At 38.7% G+C, this 27642-nt stretch overlaps 1 protein-coding gene across 10 annotated transcripts in view; it reads left to right on the top strand.

Annotated features, from left to right (window-relative positions):
- Positions 1-27642, top strand: part of PROM1 (prominin 1) — a 72177-nt gene that overhangs the window by 25550 nt on the left and 18985 nt on the right. For 7 of the 10 annotated variants that reach the window (XM_076335975.1, XM_076335978.1, XM_076335969.1 and 4 more), the window contains exons 3-12: positions 4479-4537; positions 7711-7737; positions 9272-9477; positions 16609-16729; positions 19545-19608; positions 21940-22029; positions 23355-23572; positions 23987-24061; positions 25276-25339; positions 27173-27332. In XM_076335975.1, the coding sequence (XP_076192090.1) occupies positions 4479-4537; positions 7711-7737; positions 9272-9477; positions 16609-16729; positions 19545-19608; positions 21940-22029; positions 23355-23572; positions 23987-24061; positions 25276-25339; positions 27173-27332 (1084 nt within the window). The remainder of the gene's footprint in view (positions 1-4478; positions 4538-7710; positions 7738-9271; positions 9478-16608; positions 16730-19544; positions 19609-21939; positions 22030-23354; positions 23573-23986; positions 24062-25275; positions 25340-27172; positions 27333-27642) is intronic. The other 3 variants (XM_076335972.1, XM_076335977.1, XM_076335973.1) reach the window with 1 other exon arrangement.

Here is a 27642-nt window from a genome sequence, read left to right as displayed (position 1 = left end):
ATTGCATTGGTAAATTAACAGTTCATCTGGCTAGTTAGATTTACTAGGGCAGATGGCATTTCGCATGTGTGATGAGAACAGGAAGGAGACAGAGCAAAGTAGTAATGTAATTAGCTGTGTAAATGAGCCTCACAAGGTAAATCTCTTTAACCCCAGTGATAAATTGTGTTCTGTGCTAAAGCCTTGGATTACTGGTCCTGTGAAACAATGTGCGCAGCTGGTCAAGCGAGATTTCAGAAGTAATCCCATTAATTTGAAAATAGAGGACACTGCTTTTTATCACACCTTCCTAGCGCTTTTATATTTGAAACAGAAATCAGCCTCAGCCTCAAGATGGTACTCTACCAATAATGCAGAAGAGAGTCATGTGGAGTTACCTTAGTTCAATTTTAGATAAAAACTTACTTGAATGCTAGAGATGAGACGTTCTAGCTAGGGAGGAAAGGTGCTTCAGAAAAGCAAACCAAAACACAGACTGAATTAAATGTGAGCTGAGATGTCTCTTCACTGTGCTACAGTGAGCAGTGTAGCCATACCTGAAAACATGATGCGTGTGTTTACACAGTACCTGGCACAGGATGTTCCCCTGCGTAACCCTTAGCGCTGCAGTAGTAACCGTGATTGCTGTCAATGTGCGTAAAACCTAATAGGGAGATTCTTGATTCTGCAAAACCATTAAGGCAAGTTTGTGCTTACAGATGCATGGGTGAGTAACTGCAGGTAATCTCACATGCAGTTATAGCCAGAATTATTTTTTTTATGGGAATATATATGAGTTCCACATTTCATTTGAAATGAATTGACTGGGAATATGCCTCATCCAGTTGATACTGAAAGCTATTGAAATAGTAAATTCATGGCAAAGACTGGTCAATCACTGTGTGCTGCCTGGTGAGAAAACCACCCTGAAGCTTCACGTTACTTCTAAAAAATCACTACAAAGTAATATAAGTAGTAAATCTTTATTCAGCAGGGAAATCTCACATTCCAGAAAATTAAGGGAAAAAATGGGCTGTGTAATACTGGCTATTGTGCTATGTATGAAACCTGTATTATTCTCACTATTTAACTTACTCAATCCATGTGGGAACTTTTTGTACCTATTTTCAGGCTTTCTTTTTTATTATAAACCTAAAGGTGTTTTAGTTTCTGATGAACAGGCTTTAGAGCCTCTAAATTTCAAAAACGCATTGAAAATGCTGTTTTCTGCATCAGTTTGTCATAGTGTATTCAGGTTGATTTCTGTCTTTTTTTTTTTTTTTTTTTGGCTGGCAGGCTATAAATTATGGAAACAGTATAAATAAAAACTGTGAATCGGGAACATTCTGAGCAAGTAATCAGAGCAGTTTTGAGGGTTTTTTTTTTTTTTAATTATTGAATGTTCTCCTTGGAGATACTCAAAACCTGACTGGACATGGCCCTGAGTAACCTGCGGTGAGTGACTGCGCTGAGCCGGGAGGTTGGACTGGATGATCTCGGGGGGGTCTCTTTCAGCCTCAACCATCCTCTGTTTCTCTTGAGTAGTTTTATATATGCATACACATATGCATAAGATGTCCATAAATATATATGTGTGTATAGATGTATGTAAAACGATGTAAAATGTTTTTTTTGTTTTATTTGATGGGGACAGACAGCTAGAAGAACGGGTAAAAACTTTCAACTTTTATTTAACAGGAAGGGCTAATGCTTTTAAAACTTTTTCTTGTACTGATTCCCGACAGTAGGAAATGTATCAAAGGAAGCTTTTGTCAGTAATAAAATTTAGCTTTCTTGCATGCTTCCTGGCAGTGCTTTCACTCCTCCATTAAATAATTTACAATAAAAAGTCAGCATGATTGTAGGATAACTTTGGAATAATTTAGAACAGAAGGGACCTCTGCAGGTCAGCAGGTCCAACCCTTTTCCAAAGCAAGATGAACGTCCGAGTTAGGAGCAGCCTGGAAGTAAGGGGAGGTTGCTGGGGCCTCTCCTGCTTGGCTTTGGAGTAGCAGCAAGGAGGGTGATGCCACAAGGTCCTGGGGCAGTCAGCTCCCATGTTTGACTGCCTGCACGCAGACGGTCTGTACCGCTTCATGCCACTGAGGATCACAGAAGCTCTTCCTTTTTCTTCCTTCCCATCGCATTCTGATTAAAGTTAGTAGAAATTTCTCTTTAGCGGCTGTTCTGAGGTGTGTTGTCACACAATGCTAAATGGTTGAATAAATATGTAAATGAGGGTTATTTTAGCCCTTTTCTTCTGCTTGCTAAAAGGCATCTAGCCGTAGAGAAAATTCATTGCATTATGTTTTTTATGCACCAGTGTTTCTTAAAGATACTTACTTGGTGGGTATATAGATACAAACAAGAAGAAAGAAATGTTGCCTCTGATGAAGAAAAATGTCTAACAGCCAGTGTGAATTACATTTTTGGGGTTTGCGCAGTTCTGCCTCACTTGGCTGTATACTTCCTTGCCGCTGAAACTCCCCAAGAAACACGGATGCTGCCTGGGGATGGCCTCGATACAGGGAGGACTCTGCTGGTCCCAGTGTGCGAGATGTCTCACAGCTGCAGCGGTGGATCAGTTGTGTGTTGCCCATGTAGTGGTGTGTGCCTTTCCTTCAGCGGTCTCCTCTCAAAGTTCAGAGCTTGAAAGGATTTGCAGGGATCGTAACTCTTGTTCTTCCTGAGTGCTTATTCTATGTATGTTTTGGGTTTACTTCTTTTACTATGGGATTCAGCCTTATCTTCTAGTATATGTATGGTCTTTCCAAAATGAGGTTGTCTCACCGTACAGAGTCCTTGATCATCTACTGCTAGCATTCTTTCTGCGTTCTAGAATATACTTCCCATCTGTGGATGATTTGCAGCTTGACACTCCTGTGATATGTTAACAGATTTTGTTTTTTGTTTTTTTTTTTTTTTTTTAATTGGCAGTCTTGCTGGCTGCAGCTTCCTTGCAGGGAGTACCTTCCTTGAAACAGCACTTGTTGCCTCGCTGTTGTGTGTTTTCTTTCCTTGGGCACAGTTTTCTGCAAGGAACTTTTCAGGATCTCTTTAGCTTGCAGATCAGTCGAGTCCATGCTCCCTCTGCAGGGTGTTGGGGAGGGAGGACTATGGGCGCTGTTAGCTTAGGGGTTTGTTTTCCTGAGCCACGTGCGGGATTAGAAAGGCATGAGATGTCAGCCCCTGTGAACTCACTGAACATATTTCATGAGTGCTACAATAAATTCTGAGAGGGCTTGGATTTTTTGGGAGGTGAACAGTCAGTTTTGAATCTACAGGTCTTTTATTGATCCACAGGGTAGGTGACTTATGGGAGGTTTCTCTTAAGTATGTTCAGTTGCATATGGGGAGACTAACAACAGGGCAATAGTACCATGAAGTGCAGCTCTGTATGAACATGTGGGGCAGAGTGTTCCTCCTTGAGGTGTAGTGTGCTCCTTCCTAATGTGTTTCCTTTTCCTCAGAGGAGGCCAAAAGTTCAGCCAGTCCTCCCAAACATCCAAATGCTGCTGCTTTTATACAACCTAGCATGGAGCATACCCAGAGCCGCTGATGCCCCTCTGAGGCAGAGGGTCTGAAGAGCTAGGGTGCCCCTCTTCAAGTGCAGGTTGTCACAGAAATGGTCGGGAGCCACAGTTCCCATAGGGTTGACAAAACCCCGATAAGGGTAGGCTGGTGATGTCCCAAAAAGATGATCCATTCATTGCAGGTGCTGGTGTTTATTGAAAAAATGGTGTGGTGAAATGATACTTATAATGTTAAGTGGCACTATTTGTGTTAAATTCCTACTTTCTTTTTTTGGTAGTTACTGTATTTTGTCTATATTATGAGTTAGTTAGAAATGAGGGTGTTAGATGGAGCTGCACGCACAGTAGGTTGGCACATGTTAGGCTTTCTGATTTGTTTTGGTGGTGTTGCATACTCTCATGCAAAGTCTGTTGGTCCAGAGACAAAAAAAAAAAAGAAAAGAAAAAAGAAAAATAAAATTGGGATAATGTTGGCAAGAATAAGGGACTCTTCCTTGTACCATTCAGTCAAGAAGTCATCGTTAACATACTTGTTTTACACATTAGCTATCTAATTCCATATACGTGTGCGTGTATATATATGCATGCATGTATGTACTGGACATAAACATGAAGCAAAGCTGATACCTGAAGCTGTCCAAGTAATTGATAAGTTTGGGATTCACTTTTAATGATGATGGTACGGTACAGAGGATGACCTCGGAAAAACCTTAACTGTCTTTCAGCAGGAATTGATTAATTGGCAGATAACCTGGATATCTTCCTGTGAGCTCATAAAATATACATTGGGTTAAAAATGTTGTTACTAGACAGGTTTACGGAAACACTTACGTGCTTGCCTATCCTGTTGGTGTCTGTTCTTAATTTTGTCTTGCCTACCTAACAGTAGAATTCATATCATCCTCTTTCCCCTGTTTTTATTGTTTATGTTGTTTAAAACTCTGGAATATTCTTGCTTATTTTCAGATCTCATCAGAAAACTAGCACAGCAGAAGTTTGGAAATACACAGGATGATTATCAAAAGGTAAATTGTCTATGTCTATCTGCATAAAATAATGAAAACAATGACTTTGAAATTCAGTTTTGTTTCTGAAATAGGAAATAGTATTTTAAAGCTATAACAACAGGATGCAGGAATGAAATTTGTGAATGATGTGTATGATGGTTTCATACAAAATCTGGGACCAAAACCTTTCAAAAAATATTACAAAGAAAATTTCATAAGCCACTGTAAAGAAGCTACACATAGTTAAGGCTCACTTATAAATTCCAGCTGTAATGTGATTGTGGTGTCTGTTGCACAAAGATTGAAGGCTCTCTTTGTATTGAAAAATTCTGCTTTTATTTAAAAATGCTTAGAGAGAACCATTACTGCTCAGGTCTCATGTTAGCTTCAGCTATTGTCCTCAAAAAGCTGAATTTATATGCTGGTTCTGGTGCCTTTGTAAAACAAAGTTTCCATAGCCTACTTATAAAGTATATTTTAGTTTACGTAGTGTGCTAATCACATCAAGGATATTTTCCATTCTCTCTTTAGGTTTGTGATTATCCTGTAACAGTTGAAATTCATAGGGTACTTGGTAGCAAGAGAAGATAGAACATAGTGTGGATCTGATTTTAGGCTGTTCTCAAGGACAGTACCCCATCTTTGAAGCAGTGTCACAGGTTGAGCGCCTGCAATAAGAACCTTAACCAGGCCCACACAGTGGACATGTTACTTTGTGTGAGCTACTTGCTTGTAGTCCCTGCAGTAAGGTGTACGTGTCAGGAAGAGGAGTGTGGAACTTGGCATACAGGCACTGAGCTATCGCCTTGAATCAGGATGACCTGAATGATCTTGGGATTTGAAGGGGGAAAGCCTTGTGCTTCCATGCCTTTCCGACAATGAACCTATTGCTCCAGTAGCTTCATAACCTCTGCATGACATCCGAGTGTGTGGGTATTGCTGTTATGCTGCATCAAGTGACTCTTGCTGATCCCGTATGCTTGTTTGGTGGGGCTCTGTGAGAGTGGTGCATCACAGATTGTGCCTGCACACCCAGGGAGGAATGTAGGGTGGACTTGCTTGGCAGAGTCTTTGGACAAAACCGTTAGACCATAGGTGGTATACATGGGTGCGAGTATAGTATTTAGTCATTAGTATGTAAGTCATGAGAAATTTGAGACTAATGACAGCTGTAATCCTGTGTAGTGGAGACACTTGTTAAAATACTGTGTGATTATAGGGTAGCAATACAATATTAGGTGGGCTCAGGAAGTAAAACAGATATAGGCCATTTATAGGTCCTAATTTTGACCTGAATACAATGCAAAACTTTAAAACAAATTTGGAAAAGGAAAATATATCAAGACAAGTAGACAGTCCCTCAGAAGATAGAAGCATCAATGAGAGGTAGCTGTGAAGAGGCCAGCATGGCTGTAGATGTGCCCCTGGAGGAACTTCCATTGAGGATAGGGAAGTCTGAATGTCACTGAAGGGTGCGGGTATGTAGTTAGAAATGTTGCCTGTGGTTTTGATCACTCAAATTCAGGGATAATGAACTCGGAGTAGGATGGGTTCAGCAAGTGTGTATTAGGATGATCTGGGAAACACACAGGTCTTCAGAGGAGACTGGAAGAGTTTGCTTAGCTTAGCAAAATAATCAATAAGGGGGGTGATTACTCCTTTTAAATATATATGGAGAGGAAACACCATGAAGAAAAAACTGCTATTTGGGCAAAAGATGGTGCTATCACAGAAGCAAAGGGGCAGAAATGGGCCATGTGTACATCCATGTAAGAAGACTCACTAGTTCACCAAGTGCTGGGAACAGCCCTTCAGTAGCGAGAACAGGAAATCTGGTTCTGATATTTATCCTGTTAAATTTCTACTGTTGTTGCTCTAGCTTTCTTTTTTAACCTATTTGTAGACTGTGTTAGTGACCCAGGAGGCCCTTCCCACTTCTGTGCTGCATGTCCCTGTGTTCCCAGTTGGACTCTTACCATCGACGTCTCCCTGTCCCCTGTCAGGGACAGCAATCTGCCAGGACAGCCCAGCAGCTGAGCGCAGCTGTCATGACTGCTCAGGGCGAGCCAGCTCGCTGCTGTTGCCATTGCTTTACTTCTGCTGGGAGACGTGCTTGCTTAAAACGTTCAAAATCATACTTGGTACCAGATTTTTAAGGGAGGGTAAGCATTTGTTTTCCTCCCATTAAAAGTATAGTACCAAATATGATTTTGAACATTCTAAGCATATTGTACAGGAGAAGTTTCATAAAGATGTGTGTGATGCTGAAAAAAATTTCCTAAAACTTGAGAACGTTTTTGATTTTCACACATCAGGCTTTGGGTTGAGGGGTCTTGCTGTCTTTGGCTTGTCTGCTTTCCTGTTCTCTTCTGCTTATGAGAAAGGGGAAAGCATTATCATGAATAATACTTGTCACACAGAGATGAAGGGGAAAAATACAAAAAATTCTATTTCCATTGTGGAAACAAAGGGGAAATTGGGTTCTTCTGAAATTCCTGTCATTGGATATTTAGTTTTCAGTGTTTTTCTGAAATTACAGGTAAGAAATCTCTTAAGAACCTGATAAATAGACTTCTTCAGTCTTTATTGAATGCCTTTTCTTTTTTACTTTCTAGTAGTTTAAAATAAACCTCTACATAATTAGTTAAAAGTGAGGGTGAATTTTGTGTGTAATGTGTTAAGGTCCAAAAACTGATAGTAAAGCTGCTGCTTTTATGCCAAAATAAAATAAGCGTTGAAAAGAAAAAGTTAGTCAGGAATATCATAGGTCAGTTATGACAGGTGGAATTCATGAAGAAATCGCTAAACCACAAAGTAATGCAATCTCTGGCCTTCTATTCTGTGAGATGTGTTGGGAATTATATGTGTTGGGAATTATATGAAACAGATGCTCAGTGTAGAAATAACTGGTCTGTTGTTGTTTTAAGGTGGAAATACTTGTTGGACAAATCCTAGAATCCTTTCCGTTACCAAGGAAACCAGAAATTATCTGCTATGTATTTTGTTGTAAATAATTTTCCATAATTATTTAATGGCGCTTCTGTGCATTATTTTACTTTAGTGGCTTTTTATTATTGTTTCTGTGTGTTAGTTGTTTTGGTCATGGTTAATTATTCATTATTCATGTGACTTGTTTTTGTGCATGCTGCCTGTGTATTATACACCTTCTCCATTTGTTTTGACTTCCACAGCCAGAAAATGTTGTCCTGACTCTTCAGGTAATGTCTTATGGTAGATGTACAGCTTTGAAAAGAAACTAACCATGTCTGTATACACTAGTTCTATTAAAACATCCATATCTATTTTTAATGTTATTTAAAATGTGTTTTTCCATCTAACCTATTTTAAAATTTGTTGTCAAATAATTTCTGAAGTGTTCAGCTAACTAGAAAACGGTAATTCTTTCGCAAAATCTAGCCAAGCTCTTCTTCCAGGCATCTAGTTTGTATTCTTCAGAAGGGATAACAGCTTTTAACCAGCAGTTAATAATAAAAAAAATAGGTTTCATCCTAGAATTGGTAATTAGGTCAGAAATTTGCAACTCTGCTAATGGTGATGGTTGCTGTATTTGGATCAGCTGGTAATGAGGGATTGTGAGGAAGGGCATCAGCAAAGCTAGAACTGGAGCATGATTGATAGCTTGTGAGAAATTGTAACTTACTTTGCAGGACAATACACAGCCTCAATTTCATCCTTTTACTGCCAAGTTGCCCTTGTGCTGGCAGATTAGTAAAACAGAAGAGGACTCAAAGTACTAGTGTGAGAATTAGTTCTCCTAAAATTGGGAAAGGAAAGGAGAAAAGAGATTTATCAGGGAAGAAGGACCACTGGGGCATGCCCACACCGTGCTGTCTACCTCTGTGTGCAGACACCTGCCCGATCCAGTTCTGGATGTGTAGGCTTGTCTTCACAGCACAGGGAAACAGCATGGCCAGCTCGCAGCTTGTCCCCTGGAAGCCACGTCGCCTTGCGTGGGGCTGTGCCAGGGCTGCCTGGCGCAGCTTCTTGGTCCTGGGGCACTTGTACTGCTTCCAGCGTAAAAGCTAGTTAGGGTATTGCATTGCATCATTCCCTTTCACTCCTTCCAGCTTTTGAAAGCGTCCTTTTAGTTGCTGCTGCTTTGCTGTTTGGCAGCAGAATAAATGTCTTTACCTGAGGGAGCTTAAAATCCACTCCTTCATGTTTTTCAGTCCCTAAGTAGTTTTTACTTCAGCAGTTTGGAGAAACCTCTGCCATTGCAATCGATCATCCAGTGAAGTACTTCCGTTTGCAGTTCATACGAATCCTTACACTCACAACTGATTAAAAAGGAGAACAAGCTAAGCCTCCCTTCCCCCTCCCAGATGAAGTGTTGATCTAGTCAGCCTTGCTGACATTTGTGGAGTCTTTTTGGAAACAGATGTGAGAAACAGCAAATTTGTCGTCTGGGAAATCAAATGTGTTCATTTTTAACCTATTTCAACTCCATCAATTCACATTTGTTTGTTGTGAGCATATTTCTCTTAGTGCTTACTCCTGTAGTTTACCTAGCCAATATTCTAGCTAAATAATTATTAGCTATCAGTATCTACAATGTTATGTATCTTTTTGTTAGAAAAGTTGTCAATTATTGATAAAATACACCAAGTCCATAACCTTGGTAACTTAGTAGATGGTTTAGTCTGTAGTTTGATTTTTTTAATTATTTGCTCTATATTGATTGCAGTTACTGTGTGATATCTGCTATTACCACTATTTTTGTCTGAATTACAGGCCATCTACTATGAAATCGGTTTTATAGTCTCTGCAGCCTTGGGATTGCTACTTATTTTGTTACTGCCTCTTGTGGGACTTTGCTTCTGTATGTGTCGTTGCTGTGACAACTGTGGTGGGGAAATGCATCAAAGACAGAAGAAAAATGCTGACTGTCAGAGGAGCTGTTTTGCAACATTTCTTTTTGTTGCTTCTTTTATAATAAGGCAAGTGTAATAAAGAGAACAATATGAAGCTTGGTATAGCACTAATTTTTCAGTGTCATATGGCAAATAATGTTACTGTATTAGCCTACAGGTGCAAAAATTATTTTACTAGACTAAGTAATATTACTGCTTATTAAAGAAAATGTGACTGCGTTATAAAAATGCTGCTACCATTGCTATCCACAGGTCACTATGTACTCACTTGAGAGGAATGTAGGTGTGAAACGAAAAAAAAAAAAATTAAGCTTGAATTTGGCAAATGAAGTTTTTGCCAGTCTCAAAATGGCAATTGCAGAATGTTACATTAAACTTACAAACATAAGATACTGTGTCCTGATGTTCAATTACCATCCCATAGAGAACTTGAGGTACAACATACCGCTTTGTTCTTGATAGTGTAGTAGTGGTGAGAAAAGCAATTGTGTGACCTCCTTCAGTATTTGCTGTCCTCCAGATTTTCTTATTAGTTCAAAATAATGGCACCGAGTTGTTTAAACCATGCATGCACTCACTGTAAAAGCCTGGAGTTTGGAGACATTTTTGCGCTATTAGTGTTAGGAGCGTACTCCTGTTCTGTGCTGGGTGTGTAACGGGTGATGAGGAACTACAATGCAGACTTTTCTTTTCCCTGTAGATGCTTTCAAAATACATTGTTTGCTTTCAGGTTTTTTATTTTCCTTCAACTTCTTCATATTTTCACCTGCCTACAATCCTTATTTTGTATTTATATTAAAAAAAAAAAAATCAAGTCTTTTGATCTATACTGTGTGACTGTTCAGGCAGGTGGGACTTTGTCACTTCACTGTAATCTAGAATTTTCTTTCTTTTTACTACTGTTTGTCATGACAAATTGAGACCTTCCCTATGCTCAAATGTAGACCACGCTGATACCAGGTATGGGAACGTGCTCTTTTCTCCCAGGTATTACTAACAAACATGACACTTAAGTATTCTGAAGACCAGAAAGCCGAATGGTATTGTAGGTGATAGGTGCATCCCTGCCATGATGACAGAACTAAAGTTCTTCATAGTACAGTGGTGCCTCAAAGAAAGTAAGTTATTAAATTACCTCTCAGCATGCCGAAACTGAAGGTAGCTCACAGAGATTGCCAGCTATGTAAAGATATTTACACCATGTTGCAGGATACTGTGTTGCAGGGCACTACATTCTGGTTATAATGGCTGAGGAATGTTGCCTGTCAGCAGAGAAATTAAAAGATTGTCCCCCTTGTTGGTCTCTTTAACTTGTGCATTTGTTGCCAGGTATACTTGTGGTATTAAGCATACCCAACATTGGCAAATGCTTCTTCCCAGGTCATGACTGGGAGATAAGTGATCCCTAGTAACATGCTTTCCAGAACTAGGGAAACTGCCTCTTTAACTCATCCCTTTTTTTTTTTTTCCTTTTGTATAAGACATCAGGAGTATCAGATGCTTACCCTAAGGGAGGGGTCGGCCTGAGCTCTGTCTGCAGGTTTCCACAGGTGGAGATAATCTCACACAACTCCTTGGCTAAGTCTTTAATGCTGAGAGTGCTGTGCAAGGCAAGATAGGACTTTACAGGGCTAATATTACTGACCCCTGCCTGCCCGAGTGCTTAGTTCTCCAGTACACCTCCGTACAAAGCAGGATTCTGCTGCCTGTCCTGGATCGTCTTTCACAAGGGAAAAGAAGATGCTATACCTGGATTTATTTAAGCCCATGTCAGCTTGCTTACTGATACACTGAAACACAAAAGGACAGTCTTGTTGGTAGCCATTACCCCAACAAAAAAAACTGGAGAAAGCCTGAGATTTACTTACAACTGTTTCTCTATTTCTTATACTGTGCTCAGACTAAGTCTCCTTGTGGATTTATTCTCTGCTTTTCCCCCAAGTTACCACGCAATTTCAGCCTAGGTGGAGGATTTACCTGTAGTTGTTCTTCCCAAACCCACACATGTCAAGGACTGTGCCACAGCTGCATACATAAGCTGTGACAATAATCAAAATAGTTTAGTCCTGTGCAAGTAAAATGCTTATGGCTACTTGCAGACAGAGCCAAAAGAACAAAAACTTGAATGATCTCCACTAATACAGGGTTATATCAAGACGTGCCATGAAATCGCTAAGGTGGGTCCTTTCATTGTTCAGGTATAGTTTAAAGTTCACGCAGCACTGGGGGCCTCCTTTGGGAGTATGTCTCCCAAACCCCTGCCAGGTGACTGGAACACTGTAGACTCCTTCACCAAGTGCTGTGCCACTTCAGAAGATGCATTTAACAAGGCACGCATCCATCAGAGTACCCTGAACCCACATCTCTGCCAGTGGAGCTTTGCTTTAAAGGCCCTCCAGTGGAACGTACGTGCAGACAGCTGCTGGAGGGAACAGGAAGGATTTCTAGGGGATGGACTTCTTCAGGATGTACCATCTAAGTGTGTGTTCTGCATCTTCTCTCCATCTCTCTTGCAATGCCAGCTGTTCTGGGATCCTCTCAGTCAATGGACCAGAACTTTGAAGAGCAGGAAACATGAGCCTTTTCTGATTTTTTTTTCTTTTTTTCTTTTTTTTTTTTTTTCTTTCCAGTCCTTGGCATGGAAAGACAGGTCCAAGCTATCTTTCCTTGGCTGGGAAAGACAAGTCAACTGCATGGTAGAGACTATTAGTAGGGGAAAGATGCCGAACACGGAGCTTGCAGTAGATTGTGTGTATATAGGCAACAACTCTTGAAAACTCAGTAACATGGGGATGGCTTTTCGATGTGTCAGCATACAAGTTCACACTGACATATATATGCTGGTAATGTAGATTTCAGAAGATTTCAGCTAGTAGATTTTACTCATGAGGAACATTATTTCGTCTCACTTTTCCACTGATACAGTGTTCTGGTAATTAGGATGAGGTTTTAATACTAAGTTTACTGGGATAATATGTAAAGGAAACACAAAGATGACAGATTTTTTTTTTTTTAATTAAAAAAAAAGTTCTACCTAGATGTGCTCTCTGAAGGTGAGGCATACATGGGAAGTATGCTTTCCTCAAGGAGAGGTATAAGAAGCAAGTCAAAAGTCTTGGGATTACATACACAGTTGTTTACATTAAAATGAATAGGCCTTAAGTGTGTCATTTCCAGTAGATGCATTTTGTGTTTGATATATTTCTTTGGTAGATTGAGTCAGAAATACATGTAGTGGTTTTGGTAATTCACAGGTGTCACGCCCCACCTGCGGGAAGGGGAGAGTGACTAAGATCCGCAAATCCCCTCGGTGTGGATTAAGGTGAAATAGCACTCAGGTCCAAAAAACAAACTCCAAATTTAATGGCACAAACACTTCTATAAGCATCAACCCTCTATGTCTTGATATATATCACAAGCTAAGCGGCTTTGTGGTGAGTTGAGGTAGGCCTTGTATTACTTAACAACACCAAAACGGAGAGCAAGAAGGAGAAGGAAAAAGAGAGAGAGCTGAGCAGCAGGAAAGAAGTAGAGAGAGAGAGAGACAAAGAAATCACCAGTCCTGGATCCAGCGTCGGACCTGCCAACAGGGGGGGGGGGGTCGGTGCGGAGAGAGAGAGTGCCCCCGGGGGCTCACGTGCGCCCCTATTTATTGGCCCCAGCCCAAGGTTTCTAGAGTCTTCTCTCACCCCAGCTCCAGGAGTGGCTGAGACATTAGTCAGTGAAGGAGAGTGACACCGGGCCCCTGCCCGTGGCTGGCTTCTGGAGCTTTCCCTGGGGCATTGTCTGTGCTTACAGCACAGACACGTGGGCCTCGTCCCTTACAACAGGTTTTATACAAGAATGTTGTCATACAAAGTAGGATTCTATTGCTAAAGAGCACAGGATGTAGAAATAATCTGTCAAATAAGTAGCTGAGTAGGTTTGATATTCCAAATTTATCATTAAAACAATTATGTGCTTTTCTTCAAAGGTTAACTGAGAGTTTAGCGACAGAGAGCTGCTATTTTGTTTTATTTCCTAGTCATCTGCAAGCTTAGGCAAACACACACTTTCTCTGGGAAAGAAATGTAATTTCATTAATTCCTCTACATCATAAAGACAAGGAAGGGACATTTGATTTTTAGGAAAGCGTACATTGCAATACCAAATATAATATTGGTGATAGAAAGTGTCCTGGCTATTAGATGCAAAAATACATAGTCAGGTTTCTGTCCTTCCAAGAGAGCTTGTGTTATCCACAACTTCAAGAAAGAACTTACGTTATTGTGTATGAAGCTAGGGAAAGCCAAGTCTGAAGGAAGGGAATGGTACTTGTTATCTTGGCAAGTACCTCATGCAGGCTTCATAGAAGGCCTCTTGGCTTTGCGAGATTGGTAATGCTTGTTGTTCAGAACCTGGGAATCGACATTATCTGAAAGAATTGGTGAAAAAGTTGGTACAGAAAGCTCTAGCCCATTCTTTTCTTAAATTCATTAGCCAGTAGTGAGGAAGGTGGCATTTCCCTAGTATGTAAGTCTGTTCAGGGTTTCTGTGTGACTTGAAATTTTTTTCAAGCACAGCTGAAGGAAAAGCTTGGGTCTTCCCCTGCAACTGGATTAGTAACATTTATATCGGTCTGTGAAACCTGACAAGAAATTGTGTGTGGAATATCTGATTCCCGAAGAGACTGTTTAAACAGTTCTCTAATCTGTTACAGAAAAGGCTTGTCCTTTTTTTCCCTGCTTTATGCCTCTCTCCTTGTAGCTGCTTATTGAATGTTGACTCAAGGCTCAGTTATATAGTAAATAGATTTTTCCTCTCTCATGCTGTGTATTTGTTTAGTTACATTCGGAATGTAGTCACAATTGTTCCAAGTGCCTTTTCTGCTTAAAGCATCTCCGCTATCTTGGTTCCTCCCACTCCTTCCATTTAGGAGACTGAAGAGAAAAATTATTGTGCTCAACTCTTACAAAGTACTGTTTTGTTAGCTTCCAATTGACCTTTCTGCTCTGTGAGCATAACGTTGAAAGGACATAAAACCACTGGCTGTCCAAAGAACAAGGATGATGTTATAAACTCCGAACCTCAGTGTGATATACAAATGTTTACTTTTCCTGGTAGCTTGAGATAGTTTGTCTTCTGATTTAAAAAAAAAAAAAAGTTTTAAAAACAATTGCCATCACTGTAGAGTGAAAAGAAATAATACATTGCAGGTGTCCAAAATGAAACTGCTTACTTCTCCTTATGTTGAAAGTTACTCAGTTTCTTGGCGTTTTATGCATTCTGAGTTCTCATTCCATGGGTGGTAGCTGATTGGTAATGGCTGCTTGAGTGTTGGTCATAGTGGAAATAAAACTATGGCGTTTGCTGTTAGTTAAAGTAGTAAGATAAATGTTGGTGTCCCTTTGTTCATTAGTGACTTCTAGGAAGGTAGTTAATAGCCAGTTTTGAAGACACAGCTGTGAAATTGTGGGTAGAGAAGCAACATCTTTATGTCAAACTCTGTCATCCTGTTCTGAATTTTTTTGGATATTAAGAAAAATGTTAGTGAAGCAATCCTAATAGACCAGCACCTGTGGCATATAGTCTTGCCATCTCTCCCCGTATCATGCTCTGAAATCAGAATTTTCCTACTGAGAGTATTCGTCAGAGCAGCAAAAATTCTTGTACTTGAGACCAGTTTTACCGGGAGAACAAGCCTTTACCTTGTTTGGGAAAGACAAAATAAAGATGAAGGTTTGGTTTTGGATCACTGATAAGAGGAGACGAGCATCATCAGGGTGTTTGCTCCTGTCTTGCCAGGATATGCTTGCCAGGATATGCAAATCATATTATTCTAGGTACCCATTTGCTTCCCACCATCTCATTTCTCATTTATGTGGCTGTATTATGGCTTCCTTTGAACATACATTCTTTGGAGCAAGAATTATACTTACTATATATATTTTGCCCAGTAGGGAGCCTGGTATGGGTTTTCTCTAAGTCTTATTTAAGAATATTAGTATTTAGGTCTTCTTGACACCCCAACTCAGGAAGTTTGACAGTCTGGGAGGAATACAGTACCATTTGTGTTAGTGACTCCCTTCTCCTGTCATTTGGATGTCCATAATGGCCTTTCAGGGTGCTGCCTCTCTACTATTGATTTGTTGTACTACAATGCAAAATAAGAGACTGAACAAATGTGCCATCCAGGAATTCCCTGTAATGCACCTGACTGCAGCCTCTAGACAGTGTTTGCCCTTTGGGGATGTGTCCTGCCTGTGTTGAGTGGATCTGTGCTACCAGTTACGTCTGTGGAAAGTTAGTCCCATCAGGTGGGTTTGTAGTCAGCCTGCTTTTGAGGCTATTACCATTCTGGTGGTTACTCATGATTTTACTGGTGCTTGTCTGAAAGGTTAGCTGTTGTGAATGTGAGATGTTTAAAAACAAAAAGTCATCCTTCTGTTTAAGTCTATTTTACACCTAAACTAAACAAAAAACTAAGGATCCTAAAGAGAGCTTTTGAAGCCTCTCATGGGACTTGTAATTGCCTTTTTACTTACTGTTTGTGCAGATCTGCCATGCTGTGATTAGAATTTTACAATGGGGAATGATCAAATAGAAAATAATCAGCAGTAGTGCTGACTGGAAGTCTAGCTCACTTTCCACCTTCTGTCTTACTATCAGGAAATGCTTATATATTATTTTAGCGTTAATAGGGACTGTTCTTGTGCTTTTAAAAGATCTGTGCAATTATGTAAATAAATTGGGCCGTTACGAGTAAATGTTGCCGAAGTTTTCAAACGTAAAATATTTCTTTTTACAGTTATTTTATGAGTACTTGCTTGTAGCTGCGTCAAGGTTAATGATACTTGTAAAAGAGCTTAACGTTTGTAAGTCTCATAGAATTTACCTAGGCTATAGACATTTTCTGACAGTATCGATGCAAACGGATAGGTAGCTGTACATTAATAACTTCTGAAGACTTTGGGTTAACATTGCTTTTTCCCTTCTTTTTTTGAATTAGTAGTACAATATTGGACCTTATGGCTAATTCCTCTACTCTGCCTCATGGTACATGTGAAAACTTGTAGTAAGAAAAAGAGAGTGTGTAAATTTCTGGAGACCTTTGTTTTGATAACGTTGACTTTTTTTGCTGTAATTTTGTGATTCTGTATGTCAGAATGGGCATTTACAGTAATAAAGAAATACCTATTATCTGTATTTTTTTTGTAGCGTTGGAGTGCTCTGTGCATATGCTGCCAACCAGCATTTAACTAACCAAGTCCGAGGAGCAAAGAAACTGCTTAACAGTAATTTTAAAGATCTGAAAATTTTCCTTAACGACACTCCAGCGGTAAAGAATTTTTTGTTTATGGGGAACGGGGGTGGGAGGGAAGAGGTGCAAGTAAGAAGTATTGGAGAAAATAATTGTTTCTTTCTATTTGGTATAAATCACACCTGCAGTATTTGTTTATTCTTTGTGTGTCAGTCTCATGAAGTAGAATAAATGATGCAAGGTAAGACATTTTCATATAGCAGTAAATGTTTGGGAGTGATTGTGATGGATCAGCATTCTTTGAGCAACTTTTGAGCTGTACTCCTGGAGTATGCTACAATGATGCTTGTAGGCCCTTTTCCTCCTACTGAACTAGTGTAGGTAGCTAGCAGAGGGCAAATAATTTGGAAAAAATACGGTTTTAAAAGGAATACATATAAAAAAAGAGATATTGCATGAAAACTTGAATTCCTTGTTGCTCTTTCCTGTTTCCTTGTATTTTGAACGTACTTGTATGTGCTCTGGGAGTGAGCTACGATAACTTCTTTTCCAGAAGTATTTTTGACTGTTTTTTCTTTAAACCAGTGTCATACTGTACCATACCGAACAGGAAGGATTCTCTCCTTTCTACTTTCAAACTTTCCTTAAAGTCCCAAAAGCAGTCCTCTGCATACCTTTTTTGCATTGAAAGAAAAAAAAGAAATGCTAGTAAGGAAGACTTGTAAACTTTCCCATGTACAAATTTCAATTCTTTATGGATTAGGAAGAAAAAAAGTCCAATGGTCCTGTTATCTTGGCTTTCATTAATTTTAATTAATTAAATTTAGTTAAATTAATCTGTTTTACTTGCACGTGACCCATAAATTAGAAATAGGTGGAATTCACACAATTATCTGGGATCCACAAGTGTGGTAGCATCCCAGTCACAGTAACTCTGGGCTCCCATGACCTGTGAGCTGTTTTTCTGCTCACAGGACTGTATGAGAACAGGAGACACCTCGGGGATGCCATTAAATGTCTCCATATCTGGAGTTGTTCACTATACAATTACTCGTTTGCGCATGGTGTTGTGATGATTTGGTGATGGAGGTATATGGCAGGAAGCAGAGGTGATACCAACAGTCTCTCTTGAAACAGAGTGCCTTTTGTCAGTCTGGAGCTGACTCAGGGCACAGAAAGATGTAGTCCAGTTGCATCAGAAACCACTAGACTCCCCTTCACAGCATGCTGAGTGCCAACAACGGGAAACGTCTGAGTGGAAAATCTGTTATGTAGAAGTAGCTATCTTAATAAAGACAAAAAATAGACGCTAGCTAAAAAGCTAATAAAGATGCCTGACTTCCTGACACTTTTAAATTCAGTACTTGAACATTTGTGCCGGGGGGTTCCTCAAAGTCTCAGTTAGGCAGTAGGTTTTCAGTTTCTGTGCAGGATTATGAATTTTTCTTTTTTAGACTTGATGGCACTTAATGATGCAGTCATCAGATATATCTTCTAAGTCATTTTGACAGACAAGGTACATGGATATCACATATACACACATTTGTAAGAATTTCTTAAGGATAGGAGAAGGGCTTCAGGTTCTTGAAAAAGTTGTAGAATCCAACTAATTGGCTATAAAGCTCTGAAATCCTAACTGATGTCCTTGACTCATCAGTATGAGGTGTACAGCATATAAAAGGATTTGTAAAAAGAAGTCACGTTAAGAGCTCGTGTCAGAAGATTTGCAGACTATGAGTATTGAGTGATAACACTGTTAGTTACACAGAATCGCCTTTTGTCTGTGACGCTGGAGACAATGCAAAATCTGCAGCCCTGCAATATTTCAGTCCTCAGGTTAGCCTAGGAAGACAAAACAAACAAGCAAACAAAAATATTCCTACAGCCTTCTTAGTAAGAAACTCTCAATTTTTTTTTCTCCTTTTTTAGAAAAAGGAGGTCTGCCTCATACTTTGTCATTTAATTATATCCACTGCTGTATGATCGGTAGGTTGGTTTGAGGGTAGTTTTTTGTCTGGTTGTTTTTTGTTGTTTTTTTTTTTATTTACTCCATGGAAGGTTTGAGACTGCAAGCCAGATAAACTTTGGTACACGTTTGAGTCACGTTTAAAATTGGAACCCCATTTGTCAAGTGTGTTAACCTTTACATTACTTTAACTCAATTGGGGTAGGAATCGTAATGCATTATTTTAAACATGCAGAAATCATCGAAGGTTTTTTTTATTGTCTTTTCAAAATTAGTACAGCGAGATTTCCACTTGGGATGGTTCTTTGACAGCCTTTTGTCCAAACCCAGGATCTGGTGATAACTAAGTTGCTGTTTCATATTGTTATGGTGTCTTGGTAGAGCCCAAGTTGTGACTGAGCCAAATCCACCTGGGGGTAAGGAAAACCATTTGCATTAAGACAGAGCAGCCAGCTACTTTCTCCAAGAAAAGCTCTGAGAGGCTGACCAAATACAAGCCAGTCTGGTTGGTGAATTGCTTCAAAATTACCACCCCATCAACTTGCCACATGTCTCTCTGTGAAGGAGAAACTAAAGCCACTAGAAAAATCAAATAACAGAGGTGAAGACATGCAAAACCTTATTGGCCTGATTGACCTAAAGCCTTCATAAGGCCACAGTTCCTGCTACTTAACACTTTTAAGAGGAATCATTTACCCCAGAGATGTTCCAATTAAGTAGATTTTCCAATTAAACACGTCTTTTATTACATGCAGTTCTGCCAAGCAAGGTTTTAAAATACTTAGTTAACTGAAAACAGTAGAGAACCAGGATTTTGGGGGTTTGCAGAAATATTTTGATTGTTTCAAAGTGGCAGTTTGACTCATTATTTAAAAGCATTACTTTTTTCCAATTATTTTAGTAAGTTTTTTATCATCTTCTTTTCAGCAAATTGACTATTTGGTGAGCCAGTACAACACAACTAAAGATAAAGCACTCTCTGACCTAAACAGTAAGTATTTTGATTTAAAGGGGGTTAGCGATGTGTATTTAAAGACTTCAGTAAGATGATGTAAATAGCTCATAATGCGAAGTGAAATTTTGTTTATGAGAATATGGTTTTTCAAGCAGAAGTGCTGTTCTCAGTAGTAAATGAGACTAAAACCTAAAATTCTTTTCACATAAAATGTCTCAGAGCTGGTGTAATGCATATTATTTCCTGAAATAAAAGTCTTTTATTAAATTGCTTATACAATAAGTCAGGCTAATACTTTATTTTCCTTTTTGTAGTTCAGTAACCACTAATACTTAATGGTGTTTTAGAATATTACTCCTCAGTTTTTAACTGTGGAGCCAAATGTCAAGGAACAGAGCTACTAGCTGTTTCGATGGTTCTAGTGTGTGAGAGATCTCTGTATTTGTTTATTTTTGTTGTTATACCTTTGTCCTCTACTCAGCTAGAAGTTGAGGTATAAGCTTATCTTCTTTCTAAAGCTGCTTAACTTATTTGCCATTTCAGAATGAGCAGTTGAAGAGCAGGAGATAAAACTTGAAATACAACTGCTGCACTTTCCCCTTCAGCACAGTTACAGTACAAGGCGTCACCTTTTAAAGCACCTTTTTTTTAATTTAAGCATCACTTTCTAAAACTCATAATAATAGAAAGGGCTGACCATATTCAGTGCAGATTAAAATTCAAGATGCACTGTTAGCAAGTGTTAATAAATATGTGCAGGTCTGCATTTCAGAGTGAAGTGAAATACAGAAATACCAAAACCTATTTCAAACAGGACTGTTGCTGGGATCGAACTATGCAACTGTGGCAGCATGCCACTTACCATGAATTGACTTATCATGCCCAGAATCTATGCTTCTGTCTAGGTTTAAAACGTATTTTAAAAGTAGTTTTCAATGCAGCCAGCTTGGCATACCTTGGCGTCAATGTGTCTTGTCTATATGAGGCTACTAAAGCACATGGCATGTGGTTGTGAAAGTAGTAGTAGTAGTAGTCTTCCTACTTAATTCTAGGCCGGAACACTCTGGTCTAAAAAAATGTGTGTCATCTTTAAGTCTATAATAATGATGATAAAAAATTGACATCTGCATTTCAAGTACTAGCTTGTAGCTTCCCAGGCACTCCAAACAAAATTTCAAATTAAATATTTATTTGTTCTCAATGCCAATTTAATATGTTAGTTAACAGGAGCCTAGCTGGATCTGTGATGAGAGTGCTCATCAATAAATAAAGATAGCTTTTATTTTCTTGAAATACCAGAATTAAGTGTGTGACACCTGGGGACAAAAGGATTTCTAAGGGAATCAACAGTAGCATAAACCTCGAGAGAAATGTAGATGAGTTCAGTTTGCCCACCCTAAGGAAGTGCTGAAAAGTGTTTTCTGCTTGGTAAAAATTCTCATCCCAAGCCAGACATGACAGTGCTGACAGTAATGGATGCTTCTGTACCGTGCAGTATTCCCATCTCATCAAGAGCAAAAAACTCAAAAAGCTGTTTACAGTGGTCTGAAAATGGAAGGCACCCAGCGACTACCTAAAGGATATGTTACATTAAGATGCTTCACCAGACTCTGCTTCGCATTTTCTGTCTTCTTGCTGAACTAAGCTTCATTTCTGTTTGTGGGCAGTGAGACAGGAGGCTTTGGAGGTGGGGATAGCAGTGGGTGAGCATGCAGCCAGCACTGTGGGTGAGCATGAAGCCAGCGCTGTGAGCAAGCATGAAGCCTGCACTGTGAGCATCAGTGCTGAATGCACTGCGTGAGGGGGCAGGGACTGGCAGACATGTGCTTAACATGCTTAAGGGATTTCAGCGGAGATGGCTGGCAGGTCTGGGTTGTGGGTGACCTTGACATTGCTGGATACACGAGGAACAGGAGAATGGAAAAGAATTCATTTTCTTGTTTCTCTTGCACTATGAAAACATAGCATGTAGTGAAAGAGCGTGCCACAAAATTCCTGTCCAGATGTCAGACCTCTTTAAGACAGATTGTGGGAAAAAAATCTCTTTCCAAACACGTAGTAAATGCAATGAAATACATATTTTGGAATTTGTTGAAATGTTATGTGTCTTCACCTATATGGTCAAGTGCTAGTGAATATTCTCTGCCATATTTTGATTTACTACTTTCATTTATAGGCCTATAGCTACCTAAAGGAGAACTGTGTTCCTGCCTGTATCTTCAGTCACTAAGTGCTGACTGTCAGGCCTTACAGAAATTTTAATCATATATGTATACTTTGTTAAGTAAGAGTCTGACAGCACCTATGATAAGAGGTAGTTTAAATTGAACTAGTATGTAATGGGTTTTTTATCTCTCCATACTACAGATGTTGGACCTTTGCTTGGAAGTAGAGTTCAAGAACAGCTGGGAAAAGAAGTGCGTCCCGCGCTTGATGCAGCTCTGACAATGGCAGGAGGTAAAGATGTACATATTGTATTAATGTTCTGTTGCCATGGTAAGACAGGCATCATCTTTCTAGTGCACAGCATGGGATGGCTTTATGCAGTACCATGATTCAACTTACCATTTTTCTACAGGCTTTGCTGTTTCTTTTATACTGAGGATTTCAGGTATTTTAAGGTTTATAAATATATTTAAAAACTAAATCAAGATTTATGTGCCATTGTTGATACCTAGTTTCAGCAGTCATTGAAGAGAGATGAAATCCGAATTCCCTACTCCAGGTGGTTGTCCCTTTCCATTGAATATAAGGGAGACTAGGAAGACTGTGCTTTAAGAGCTGTCCATAGGTCTTAGCATTAGTCTTCGACAGGTCAGGGAATGAACATACAATGGTCCAGTCCTATACACTGCTAAGCCTATTACGAGAGTGCTAAACATCATTTCTTCATTGTATCTTTGAGTTTAGCATTGCTCGTGCTTAGTTCTGTCTCCCTTTAAAGAAAATACTCTTTTATTATTTTTTCTATTTAAGGGTTTTTTTCAGGAATCAGATACAGCTTATAGAGCAAAGGGAAAGGCATCCGTGAACTTGAGTCACTTTGGTATTTTTTTACCCATGAATTCTTTCTCATTCACTCGTCATCATTCTCCTTTTTTGCTTTATTTCTCTTATTTGTCTTGAAGTCAAAGTGGAAAGGGCTATCAAAGGTAAAAGATACAATAAAACCTTGTGTTGTGTGAAGTGCACTTTATTTTTGTAACTTGTGTATTTTTAGTTGTGTTTGTGTGTGTTTTTGTCTACTAAAGACCTGTTCAGTGGTTGTGTTTTTGGTTTGGTGTGATTGGGATGAAATCTAAAGCCAGACAGTGTTGAACACTCATTAATGCTTGCTGATGCAACGTGATCTCTTTCCCTTTCATCTTGCAGCTACATAATTCGTGAGTTAGATTATAACCAAAATACTGAAAATACTGTTTTGTGGATATGGACTTTCTTTTAATTTCTAATGACCAAGTGTTAAAGTTCTTTACTGAAAAGACTGGATAAGGAGAGGTAGGGAAAAGGTAGGAGAGAGTAAGCTGGGAAGTGGATAGAATCTCAGTAAAAGTAGCCTGAGCACATTCATTCATTTGTAGGAAAACATAAGTGATGTATTTTTATGTGCAATAAATATGTATTCTGTGCTAGAGGGTTTTTCTGGGATGGAAGCAGGGTTATTTAAATCAGTATTGTTAAGAATATCATAGCATTTACGCATGTGCACTTTCTCTTCATATCTGTATCTATGGACTGGTTTCTAACTAAAGTTTTTTTTAAAAAACTCTACATCCTTGCAGCCATCAGAGACACGAAGGAAGCACTGGAAAATGTGAGCGTCTCTGTAGAGGTTTTGCAGGAGGGAACAGAGAGGCTTCATGCAAACTTGACGGACGTTAAAATGCACCTAAGCAACACCCTCAATGATTCTGCATGCTCTGCGGCTCAGGCTGCCTCAACTTGCAATATCATCAGGAATTCATTAAATCAACTGAACATCAATGCCAATTTTAGTGGGGTAAGAGAATATTTTTCAGACTCTCACAGTGTGACTGCCTTGAATAAGCCCAGTAGTATCTCTACAACTTAATGGCTCGGTGTGTGCTGTCACTTGTGAGATAAGTGACCTTCTTTTACTCTGTGTTTCTGGGTAATTCCAGTCACTGCTTTCATCTTCTGTGTAGAAGAGGATAAAGTGTGTGTCAAGCAGCTACATTAAAGTGCTGCTCTGGGCAGTGAAATAATCTGCCCTCCCAAAAATACTGAGGTTAAACTTAACTTTTGTACAGCAAGGGTTTCAGGAGTGTTCTAGAAAGATTCTACTACAAATTGTCTTTCTAGTTTCTTTACCCTCCCTCCTATCTTTGAAATATTTAGTAAATTAGCAAGACTACTACTTTGATGTGACTCAAGAATGCTTTTTGCTTCCTAGTTGCCAGGCGTGAGCTCACAGCTTGCCAAGGTCAACGATGTCCTTAAAATAGACCTTTCTAGTCTCGTTCAAAAGGTACGTTTCTTGACAGGCTTGTAAACTGTTAATTAATAAACTGGGATGCTTACGTATCACTTGTTTTCCCTTGGCTTCCTCAAGCAGAATTCTCTTGTTCCCGCCTCATCCTGCCTCATGGTGGATATCTCTCCTTATTATTCTATTGTTTGGCCAAGGTTTAATATTTGAAAGTATGAATGTAATGCTTTATACCCCCAGGATACTACAGATCAAAAATGTATTGCTAATTGTCTGCTTGAAAGAACAATCCTTAAAAAATAAAAAGGCAGAAACATGGATCTACTAGCATGCTCTATATTTTTTGGTTCAAACTAAAAAAAAAAAAAAAAAATCCATGCTCTCCTAGTTAGTTGTATTGTATTCAAGCTATTTTGAAATGTCTTTCAAATTCTTTATATGCATATTTGATATTAAATCTGGTGCAATGAACCTAATGTAATTACTATTAGTATTTTTGCATGACTGTCTACAAAACACCATGATTTTCACCTAGAAAAAATGGCTTAGTTTGGGCAGTTTAAAAATCTGGCAGTCTGAAAATGTTTGCTAGGAATAGAAGGCATTTTCTGAAACCAGAGGCTGTGTATAGGGGGCTCAGACCCCTGCCTGCTTCTGAAGTGATCAGGCCTGCAGGAAATAAGACTTCAAGCATCCAGTGCAGTGGCTTCTCCTTTCTGTCTAGATGAGCTACTGAGCTTGGTCCCCACGGTTTAGATCCTTTCTTTCCCCTTCTCACTGAAGAAAGCATTGCAATGTCTTTAGAGGTAGTTGGATTTCATTGTTTATAACATGCGTTTCATGTTAAGAAGGCATAGAATTGCAAAGAGGAGGTGTTTGACTGGTACGCAGTAACTCCTTTCACTTAGTGAGTCTTCATATGTGCATTCTCAGTTTTGTATGAGATAGATCTGACAAGCAACAGTACTATAAAGTTTGAGATGATTGTGACTGATGCGTGTGTATTTAAATGTAGATTTTTTTTTTTTTTTCCCCAAGGAATATCCTGGAGAGCAAAATGAATCTGAAATATATTTGAGTTCCTATTTTGCTTTGACCTTTTCTGATGTGCAGTGATAAAAATGTATTTTTCGTAGTATTACCACGTACATTTTAGCATGTGTATACTTTTACTCCTTGTATAAAAGGAAAAAAAATTGCAAGTAATTTGGCAATGAGAAACTTACTATAATTTTTCCAACTTTTATTCTTAGGGTTATGCAGCATTTAATGATACTCCAGATTTAGTGGTGAATCAAACCAGGAACATTTTATCAGGTGAAGACAAACTATCTTTTCACTTTGATTGTTTAATGTTGATGTTTTTACATCACCTACTCATGTTTTTGTTTTCTTTTATTGATAATATATTTTCTGGGCTAAAGATCATTAAAAATGGAAATGTAAAACTTAACTTTTTTTTTTTTTTTACATTTGGTGCCACAAAAAAAACATAGAAAGCAACTGTGTCTTAATGAGGACCCAAAATTAAATCTAAAAATAGACTGTACGGTATTTTATGGAGGAGTTTTATTTGTTAGGCTTTTTACTGCTCAAGTAATGAGAAATCTTGGGATCCCAACTGCACACTGATGCTTTATCTTTATTTGGTTGAAAAGCTAATTTTCCTTGACCGACGTGTCTATGACACATTTAGGAGTGTGATGTTAAAAAAAACCTAAACATGCCTCCTGCTGTATTAAAATGTAGTGGATGGCAAAGGGGAGGTAAAAATATGATTTAAAGATAATTTAAATGTCTGTCTTAATTGTTTTGTTACTTGCGCTTTAAACTGTTACTCTTTGACAGTACCTGGACACTTGACATTTGAATAAAATGTAGTATAGTGTATGTATACTAATCTGTTTTAATTTTTGTTCTTGCGTTGTGGACCTGTTCTGCATATATAAACAGCTGTTCCTTGTAAGTTTTTCTTTCTCCCCCTGACCCCCCCCCACTCCCCCCCACCCCCCGGGCAAAATGAAACACAGTATGTATACAAGCATAGTATACTGTGTGAACTTGCCTAAAATGAGCCAGTTTTCTAAAACTGATGTTATGCTTTTCATTAAGAAAACTAGTGCATATTTACTAACTTTCAGTATCTGCTAATATGCGTAAACACAGGCAGGCCATCTTAATTTATCTATTTATAAATTGCTGGGGTTTTGTTTTTATAAAAACTGAGTTTGAGTTACAAATCAAATTAAAAAATAGTTTTACTAGAAAAAAATTGCATTTATTTTAAACTTTTTTAAGAGTGTTTTGGGACCTGGTTGAATTTAGAAGAGTAAACATCAAAACAAATCGCCAAAAACTTGTCCAGTTCTTGTTTGAGAAAGAGGAAGGTATTGCCTACTACCAAATAGCAACCTATAGTTACACATCCTGCTGTTTCAAGTATGTTCCAAGTTGAAAGAAGGGGAAGAGTAAACAGAAACTGCATTTTACAAATGGACAATATGTATAATAAGTGAATTAATCATGTCTTTGTGTATCTAAATAGTGTGTACCTAAACTGTAAGTATAGGATAGCATGTTTTTTCATAATTTGAAGGGAAAAAATGGCTTAATTGATCATTATCTCAAGAGTGTTGCTAACTAATTGGAATGAATTTATTTAAGTAATCTTTTTTAATAAGATTGAGAATAACTAGTATAGATTCTCAATATAGGCAGTCTAATTTCTTTCACAGTGTTGTATTCCCAAGGGATGGAGTTTTAAATAGATTTTGATCTTCTCCTTCGTAAACTTAGTGGCTAGTTGTCTTGTTCAGTGTTACCATTTGCAATATTGCATGAAAAGCAAGATTTTAGCTGTCTAGATAGAAAGTGACACATTCATTACAACGAAAGGAAAGAGAGAACTCTGGCTCGACATGTACATCTTTCATCATTAAACCGAATGCTAAAAATAAAGTGTGTGTTTCAAAATGCCATTGTGTTACTTTGAAGCTCAATGTTTTTGTTGCCTGCTTGTCTCTTCCTCACGCTTGTCTTCATGGCTTGCTTGTTACATGTGCAAATGGCTTAATAGCATTTTATAATGCATATGTGGAATGTAAATTTCTTCTATGAATCTGTAACAGTGCAATATGTTTATTCTTTCAGATATCAAAAACGTGCTGGAATCCATTGGTTCAAATATCACTACCTTCGCAAAAACGCTCCCTGTTCAGAAGATTTTAGCAGATTTGACGATATATCTTACACAGAGTGAAGCATACGTTCAAGATTATTTTCCGGTAGTGGAGCAGTACGATTTCTACAGGTATGTACAGGAAATAAGGCAGGAGTGAAGTGCTACCTGTTGTTAATACTTTGTAATATTTTAATGTTTTGTAAAGGCAATTAAAATATTAATGATGAACACAGTGGAAAAAAAGATACTGTAAGGCAATTGTTTGTTACTGGCATTTTAGTAAAAGCCAAAGCTGTGGCTAATCAACATCTGGGTGCTGTTCCACTACAGAGCGAGAGGTAGTTTCTACTCTGTAAGCCTTCAGTCCTTTTTCAGGAAGGATAGATGTAGGTAGATGTTGAGGATGTAATGCATAAAGGAATGGATTGTTTCACAAGGC

Source organism: Aptenodytes patagonicus, chromosome 4 (assembly GCF_965638725.1).
Source record: "Aptenodytes patagonicus chromosome 4, bAptPat1.pri.cur, whole genome shotgun sequence".
NCBI classification, from domain to species: Eukaryota; Metazoa; Chordata; class Aves; order Sphenisciformes; family Spheniscidae; genus Aptenodytes; species Aptenodytes patagonicus.
The sequence above is the reverse complement of the archived record's forward strand: the minus strand, read 5'-3'. Positions and strand labels throughout refer to the sequence as shown.